The sequence below is a fragment of the Malaclemys terrapin genome, chromosome 4 (assembly GCF_027887155.1).
Source record: "Malaclemys terrapin pileata isolate rMalTer1 chromosome 4, rMalTer1.hap1, whole genome shotgun sequence".
Taxonomy (NCBI): domain Eukaryota; kingdom Metazoa; phylum Chordata; order Testudines; family Emydidae; genus Malaclemys; species Malaclemys terrapin.
This window is the reverse complement of record NC_071508.1, coordinates 106,779,428-106,787,936: the sequence shown is the minus strand read 5'-3', so window position 1 is coordinate 106,787,936 and position 8,509 is coordinate 106,779,428. Positions and strand designations below refer to the sequence as shown.

The 8,509-nt window shown below is 42.3% G+C and overlaps 1 protein-coding gene across 2 annotated transcripts; it reads left to right on the top strand.

The window, feature by feature from the left end:
• The first annotated feature begins 2,583 nt into the window (after positions 1-2,583).
• On the top strand, positions 2,584-8,088 carry CFL2 (cofilin 2). 2 transcript variants are annotated; one of them, XM_054026267.1, is made up of 4 exons: positions 2,584-2,732; positions 4,487-4,794; positions 4,887-4,963; positions 5,054-8,088. In XM_054026267.1, exons 1-4 carry the CDS (start codon positions 2,730-2,732, stop codon positions 5,164-5,166), a joined length of 501 nt encoding a protein of 166 aa, XP_053882242.1. In that variant the 5' UTR covers positions 2,584-2,729; the 3' UTR covers positions 5,167-8,088. The 2 variants fall into 2 exon arrangements, with proteins under 2 accessions (XP_053882242.1, XP_053882243.1); XM_054026268.1 differs by lacking the exon at positions 2,584-2,732 and adding an exon at positions 3,710-3,785.
• The last annotated feature ends 421 nt before the right edge of the window (positions 8,089-8,509 follow it).

Sequence of the window (8,509 nt, the reverse complement as noted above, 5' to 3'; positions counted from 1 at the left end):
GAGAGTGCGGGGAAGAAAATGGGACAGAATTTAGGCTCTGTCCAATCCCGAACTCTCTGCCGGATCGGCGGGTAGTGATCGATCTATCAGGGATCGATTTATCGCATCTAGTGTAGACACAATAAATCGATCCCCGATCACTCTGCCGTTGACTCCCGTACTCCACCGTGGCAAGAGGCGGAAGCAGAGTCGACGGGGGAGCAGCGGCAGTCAACCTCGTGCCATGAGGACGCGAGGTAAGTCGACCTAAGATACGTAAACTTCAGCTACACTATTCTCGTAGTTGAGGTTGCGTATCTTAGGTTGAACCCCCCACCCAGTGTAGACCAGGCCTTACTGGCCCCACTTCCTCATAGGGAGGAGTATCCAAAGTAAGGGACCATGCTCCACACTAAACCTGGACCCAAAGTCCAGGAAGATCTCACTTTGCCATGTGGAATGGAGAACCTTACTTGCGGCATGGCTGAATAAGTCAAGGATACAATTCAGTCTATAAGTGGTCCATGTGCAAATAGTCACACTGAAGTCAGTGAGCGTCTCCACGTGAGTACAGACCATTCACATGAGCATGGATTTACAGGATTGGGACATTTTAATAAAGGCACAATCATTTATAAAGGATAGGGGAGTAAACAATAAATTGTTTGTATAGTGTTTTGAATACCCGAAGCGAATCATAAGTGCCAAGCATTATTATTACTGAAGAGCAAGTTTCTGTTTTCTAGATTGGCTAGTAAGTATGGGGGTAACTTTGCCCATTTATCTGATACTGGTTTCTGAGTTTCTTGAACATATATTTTCTATTTCTTTTTTATTGTGTTTAAATAAACATATTTAATTAACTAGTTGAAGTGTTTCTTGCATGTAAAGGAAATATAAATGGATAAACTGTTTTATTTTATCCCCTTTAAAAATAATATACTTTAAAAGAGAAGCTCAGGCAGGGTATTGGGGAATGCTACTCTGTCCTGAAAAAATAACAGGAACTGGGTGATGGTAGCAATGTATATCAAGTAAAGAAATCCTTCAATATGCATGTGTTACAAACAGGTCTGGCACTTTCTGGAGAGGGCCATAATAATAACAACTATAAACGTAGTCATAACATTAAAAAAGACACATGACATTACCCAAGACATTAACTTTAACATACACTACAAAACAAAGATCAAAATCGCACATATGTAATTTATTTTTAATTTCGCCAGTGCAGCCCAGGTTTCTTGGGAAAATGTCTAGAAAAAAGATAGCAACTGCCCAGGCTCCCCACCCCCCCTTTAGTTTGTTTCCAAGTATCTGATTGGAAAAAAAACTAGGTGAGATCTGAAGTTGCAGAGTTTAAGAGGCTGGACTGTGTACACTATTTAGGGTTGTCATCTTATTGTGCCACCAAACTCATGGTAGTCCCCCATCGTTAGACAAATCTTGTCCTTAAGTGTTATTAGGAATTAAAATTCAACTGAGTACCACTCCTTTTAGCTTTAACTAGTAACAGACTCAAGGCCAGCTAGGACTTTCCAGTCACCCTACAATGGTTACTCACAACTGCGCAGGAGGGTGGGAGAAAGCTAACTGGGAAAAAAAATGAAAAATGTTGAAAAAGTTAATTTCCATTTTTGACAAAATGTCCAACCTGCTTTACTCGGAACATTTCAGGTAGCAATGGGACCCCGAGCTCCAATCCCTCTGGCTCCAGCAGCACTACAGGGACAGCGGAAGGGGACGACACAGCAAGCGCTCTCCAGCGGCCAAGACAGAGCATTTTATGTGTCCCGCTACTCCCACCAGCGTGCACTCCGGGTTATTTAGTAAAAAGACCAGGAGTACTTGTGGCACCTTAGAGACTAACAAATTTATTTGAGCATAAGCTTTCGCGGGCTACAGCCCACTTCTTGTTTGCAAAGCCCCGTGCTGAGTCTTGGAATGGATTCACCGGCAAATCATTGCTAAAGGGAAGGCTCTGATGGAGTCCGCTACAATATGCTCGTCCCTGAGCCAGCTTTCCCCTATCTCTGCCAGTTAAGAGGGACTGCGGGGGAGGGAAGGGGAGGGATGTCTGTGGAAGGCGCAGTGTAGTGCCGCAGAGGTGGGGGAGCGATAATACCTAGAAGGGGATCGGGGATCACAAGTTCCATATGAAAGATGTGGAGGGGGCATCTCCCGCGGGGCTGGGAAAGGGATGTGCGATATCGCTCTCGTACAACAGTCTGGTGGGGGAGGCAATAGTTGAGGGCAGCCTGGTGGGTCTGAGGAGTACCCCGGACAGGGAGGCCTCCCTCGGGGCCCCGGGCTGGACACGGGGTAGGTGGATGTGGGGTGTGCCCCAAGCTGGGCCCTGCGTAGGTGACTGCTCTCCTGAGGACCCCGGGCTGGGAAGGGGATATGGAGGGTCCCCCTCAGGGCCCCAGCTAGTTGGGTGTAGGGATGCCCCGCAAGGTACTGAGGGGCTGGGCTGGGAGGTCAATACCCCGCTGAGGGCCTCCAGGCGGGGAGGGGGTGGCGTAGCACAGGCGCTGCCCCCCTGGCTCCGGCCGCGCGCGGAGGGAGGGGCCGTTCCCCCCTTGCGGAGCGGGCTGGGAGGGTCGCCGCGGCACGTGGTGGCGAAGGCGGCGGCCGCGGCGCCCATGTGACTCGTCCCCCCGCCCGCCTCGCCCGAGCCCCCTGCGCGCTCCGTGCGAGCAGCATCCCAGCGTTGCAGGCAGCCGCCGTCGCCAGAGGGACCCGGCACCATGGTAAGGGCGGGGCGTGCTCGGGGCAATGCAGCGGCGAGGGCCCGCGGAGGGAGGCCTGGCGGGGTGAGGGGCTGAGCGGGTCCGGGCCCGTGTTCAGGCCCTGAGGCCTTCAGCGGCCATTTTAATCTAATTTTAGTGTGGGGGCTGCGGGGCTCAGCCCGGGAGGCCGGCGCGGGCTGCAGCCTGGCCGCTGCGGACGGGCGCCGGCCGGGATGCGGCACTCCGGGCGGGGTGTGTGGGTGTGTGTGAAGGGAGGGCTGGTCCCAGCCTGAGTTCACAATGGGGGGCGGACCCCGCCAGTGAGCCGCGGGGGCTGCTGTGGTCGCAGGGGCAGGGTCCCCGCGGTGCTGTGGCTGGGGTCTGCCCGTCGGGTGCGATGCGGATGGGAGATTGGTGGTGGGGATTTAAGGCTTATCGCCTCTGGCTCAATGCGACTCTCTCCGTGGAGGACGCGGTATTATTGACCCTGCTGCTGCAGAGCCTCGGGCCCCCGGCCTTGCCTGCTTGATTTCCCCACCGCAGGGGGAATTTGTGCTGCCAGATATCATGTGGCAGAGCTGGGGGCTGAGGAACAGATTATTTGAAGTGGGCAGGGTGCGTTCAGGGAGCAGTCAGTCCTGTCTGACTGACTTCACTAGCTGCAGTTCCCCCAGAAACCTGGATCGCTTTCCAAGGGGAAGAGAGGGCAATGGAGCTGCATTGTCTTCTCTTTCAGAGGGGGAATTGGGAGTGAGCAGTCGAAGAGCTGTCAGTGCAGTGGCAGTTAAGCTTTTTTTAAGGTTTACATAACCATCTTTCTAATAAGAAGAATTTGCAAGCAAATCAGAGTTTAATAGTGGAGATGGGCTAGTAAAACCTTCATTTCTTCAAACAAAATGTATTTCCTATAATTAAACTAGGAAAAGGTACAGATTATATTCCAAGGACCTGGGTTGTTTTTTTTTATTTTGTTATTTACCTGATTTCTTGAAAACAGCATGCTGTACCTTGGGATCTGCTGTGTTTTAATAAAGAGTATAGTGAACTGAAAACAAGGATGTGCTTAGCTATCTTGTAAGTAACAAGCTAAAATTTTTGTAGGGAGTTTGCTATCAACTCTCTCAGTATATTGTTCCTTACTGTTTTAGGTTAGGGTTCTGAATGGTTTGGAACTACTATAGTGTGTTGTACAATTTGTACTTTCCTTATGTAGAAACTGCAATGGCTTTTTTTTTTTTTTTTTTTTTTTTTGTGCATCAGCATTAAGTAAAAGCAAGGAATTTTAAAAACATAACATTGAAGTTGACACAACTCAGAAGGCATTTCTACTGCTTCTAGAGCCTTACATCACTCAACAAAACTAGAATCATTACACTACTGGATATGAACTGCTGGTATTAAATTTGTTCCAAATAAACCTCCCCCCACAAAATAAACAAAAAAACCCACCCCTGGCTGAGCCAAATATATGATAAACTAATAGATAATTGGTTGATATGTGCAATGGAAACCCAGTTATTTAGGATCAATAACTCAAAAGGAGATGATGCTGAGATAAAGAAATGAATAAATTAGGGGGAAATTTTGTACAGTTTTATATCTGATACAACCCCACTGACATCATTTCGTTTCTAGAGTGTTCAGGTTTAGTGTAAAATTTTTGTTCTGAATTTGTAGAGTAGATTTCTCTTTATTTAGTATCAGATATTATCTTCCCCATAGTCAATGTTGGTCATTTTGCATTTAAATAATTATTCCCTTCATCTCATTTACAGGCTTCTGGAGTAACAGTGAATGATGAAGTTATAAAGGTTTTTAATGACATGAAAGTAAGGAAATCTTCAACCCCAGAAGAGATTAAAAAAAGAAAGAAAGCAGTTCTTTTCTGCTTAAGTGATGACAAAAAACAGATAATTGTAGAGGAAACAAAGCAGATATTAGTTGGTGATATTGGCGATACTGTGGAAGACCCCTACACATCCTTTGTGAAGTTGTTACCTTTGAATGATTGCCGATATGCTTTGTATGATGCCACGTACGAGACAAAGGAGTCTAAGAAAGAAGACCTGGTATTTATATTCTGGTGTGTGAAATCAGCTTGCTATTAAAACTGAAAATTCTTTACGTTTTCCTTCTAATATCAATGGGTTAAATAATTACTTTTTGCCTTTACAGGGCTCCAGAAAGTGCACCTTTAAAAAGCAAGATGATCTACGCAAGCTCTAAAGATGCCATTAAAAAGAAGTTTACAGGTACAGGCTTCTGATATTCCACAAAGCAGTTACAGCTCTTCTCAGTGTTGAGGGACTGAACAAATATATTTTTATCCATTTGTCTTTCAGGTATTAAACATGAGTGGCAAGTAAATGGTTTGGATGATATTAAGGACCGTTCAACACTTGGAGAGAAATTGGGAGGCAATGTGGTAGTTTCACTTGAAGGAAAACCCTTATAGAAAGACAGACAAGTGCCATCTGGATCTAAGGAGCTTCCATTTCTGCAGCTCGTTCAATTGGAATAGTATAACTCCTCCTCCCCCCCTCCATTCACCTGTCTACAGACCTGAAGGAGATGTCATTAAATTAAACTGTCTGCCAGTGATTGCCATTAGATTATTTAATCCTGGTAGTTTTATGTAAACCCCAAGGAATGCCTTCATGTCATACTCTTAGCCAAAACTGACGTTGCATGCATTCCGTGCAACCTGTACAATGAATGTGATAGTTAATGTGAATAGTCTAGCAAACAGCAAAGGGAAAGCTAATTGAATGCCTTGAAAGTATTATCCACTGGTCAGATGGTAGACTCTATTCAGTATTACTTACAGTTGCACTTGATTGCAGTTCCATGAGGCTCTTGTGCATTCTCACACCTCACCTGCCTTGACAAGCCTATTTTTGTGACATGGCAGCACACAACACTATGCATTTAAAGCACTTTTTTGTAATATGTTTGATTTTTTTTCTTCCCCTCCCCCCCAAAGAAATGCCAATTAAGTTGCTGTAACTGTGTCATCAAACAATTGTAGTACATCGGTTTTCATTCCTGTTACATGCATATCTTTATAAATGAAGTAGCTGTTCTGATGCCTTTTGTTTTCCATTGAATGTACACTACTGAACAGGAGTAGGAGTTATGTTTACCATGTGAGTCTTGCAACACTAAAGTTGTTTTGTTAAACATCAGTCATGATGGCAGTTTCTGTATAAAAAGAGCCTTAAATGGAACACTGTTTTTGAGATCAAAAAAAAAAAAAAAAAAACCTGGCCACGTTGCAATAAAACTTGTGGCTTATTACAGAATGTTGCCTTGTTTTCATTGGAAAATATAGTTTGAAGTATGTTTAAATTAAGCATATTTTGAATAACTTAACGTCTATGGAAAGTATTATAAAGGTAAACAATCATTAATCTCAACCTCAATAACAGTTTTTCTGCCCTAGTCATAATTTAGACATTGCTTTACAGTAATTTAACTGTTCTATTCTGTTGATTTGGATAAAGGACCTCTTCCCAGTTTATAACCATTTAAGTAAACAAGCTGCCATTATTAGGGAGCGTTCGATCCATAACTCATTTGTATCTGAAGTTTACAATGTAGGAATTTGTTACCCATTCAGCGTATTTCTTTACCTGAATTTTCCTGAAGTTCTAAATGTCAGTAATGTGTGGCTGTAACATTTGTTTCCAATCTGATGTGTAATGGCAGGGAGATCTTACCTTCACACAAGTGAGTTACAGGGTTTGAATAGTTAAATCTTCATTGTTTCTATACATGCTGCAGGAACACTGACTCAGTGTAAGAAATATCCTAAATGAATGGTTCAATTTGTTAATTTTTGTGCAAAAAGAACTGGAAAGTGTTTTCCACTACTGAGTCTTGCATCAGGGACATGGTTTGGCTAAAAGCCAAATACTGCTCTCCTTATAGAGAATTTGATCTGCTCAGTGTGAGCAATCCTCTCTTAGCCAGAGCTATTTATGGCTAACGCATGCTTTTGTATCTTGTCATCGTTATCCACAAATGGCAAAACTGGACATGATTTTACTGGTATGCATAAAGGAACTCTATTAGGCAGCCAATCACAGCTGAAATGTACATGCTACTAGAAGAAATACTTTTATCATTACCCTATTTTTAAAAGACAGAGTAGAACTATGAAGTTTTAAATGTTGAGTTTTTATTTTCAGTCCTTAACCCTCTCAAAAGCAGAGCAGATAATGGCAAACACCTTTGTAAATTGATTGACCTAGCAATGTTGTAGTCTGGATCTCTTGTCCTGTGCAACTTTAAGACTTTATTTCAGGCTTCCAGCTGTCCCTAAAATTTACACATTTCATTTTGATACCTATTTTATGTAGGCTAAATTCTGCTACAGTGCAGTTTAACAAAGCATGCTGACCACTGACTTGTTAAACATGTTAATGAATTTTGGTTTTTGTACTACAAAACTCTCAAGTATCTTTTACTGAAGCTGAAAAATAACTGACATGCATGGGAGTTGTCTACAATGATCTTTCTTGATTTCTCAATCTTTATTTCCAATTATACACCTTGTGTGCAGAGCCTAGTTAATTTCAGAATCCAATGTGTGCTTAATATATGGTATTGTAATGAACTGAGATTAAAAATGTATTTTTAATCTCCATTCATTGCAACACATATACTACGCCACAAAATACCTTTATATTGTAAACAAATCAGTTTATACAAACAACTTCATTAGACATCAAAACAGTTTAAAATTAAGATGTTAAATTTTAATTGAAATTCCATTTTAGTCAGCAATTTAAATAAGTACTGTGTTTAAATTTACATTGTCCTCTGCTACTCAGTGTCACTGGTGTTTGTGAATAGTCTTAGAAGGATGTCTGTGGCTTCTTCAAAATGGAATATTAGAGGATATGTTTGGTTTTTTTTAAACTAGCTGAGGTATATAATAGACTCAAAATCCAGACAAATACATATAAAATCTAAGCACAGACTGTGTTTACAAAAGGTCCAGAGCCCTGAACTAAAACAACTTTTGCATCAAAGATGTTCAGTCTGTCTTTAATCTGTTCTTGAAACAGTATTGACCGATGTGAAGTCCAATTAAGTAAATAGATATCCTACTTTTAAAAACAGTGCTACAGAACCACTGCTGATTGAATTCTAAAACAAATGAAAGACAACTGGCATCTGTTCCAAACTCGTTTGTCAGCTGTTGTTTTCTGTCACTGTTCAAAATGGTGAAGGCCTCATTGTGATTTATAAGTGAAGGAAAACCTCTCAATCTGAATATCTTATGTATCTCTTTTGTCTATGTGACTTTGGGGTATCTTGGCTTCAGTTAATTTATTGATAAAGGAATGTTAAATAAAAGTGTTTGAGAGTAGCTTTTGCAGAAATGGTATCTTTTCTTTTAAAAATCACTTGTCCTACTCAATTTGATCATGCTTTCAAATTATTTCAGGAGAGCCTGGAAATGCAATACAGGGGTTAACTTCTCTGGAAGGGGAGAATCAGCCAGGAATTAGGGAGAGTAGCTGAAGTATATGTCCAAGGCAGCTCTTAAAGTATACATAAGAAATGGGGTGCTGTTAGGTAAAACCACTAAGCTGGTATCAGATGCAATTTGACAATTTTAGAAATCCACTTGGGCTAAAACCTGGCACAGAGAACCTGAAAAAAGAGCCTTTTGCCTCCCTGTAACTGGTTCAAAATAAGCAATAGTATTCTATAAAAATCATTGCCCATCTTTGCATTAAGTGGCAACCTTATGACAATTGCAGCCAAAGTTTAGTATTCATGCCCAT

Coding starts and splice junctions, on each gene's coding strand:
- CFL2 (XM_054026267.1), top strand. Junction 4,795..4,886: donor GACCTGGTATTTATATTCTG/GTGTGTGAAATC, acceptor TTGCCTTTACAG/GGCTCCAGAAAGTGCACCTT. Junction 4,964..5,053: donor CATTAAAAAGAAGTTTACAG/GTACAGGCTTCT, acceptor TTTGTCTTTCAG/GTATTAAACATGAGTGGCAA.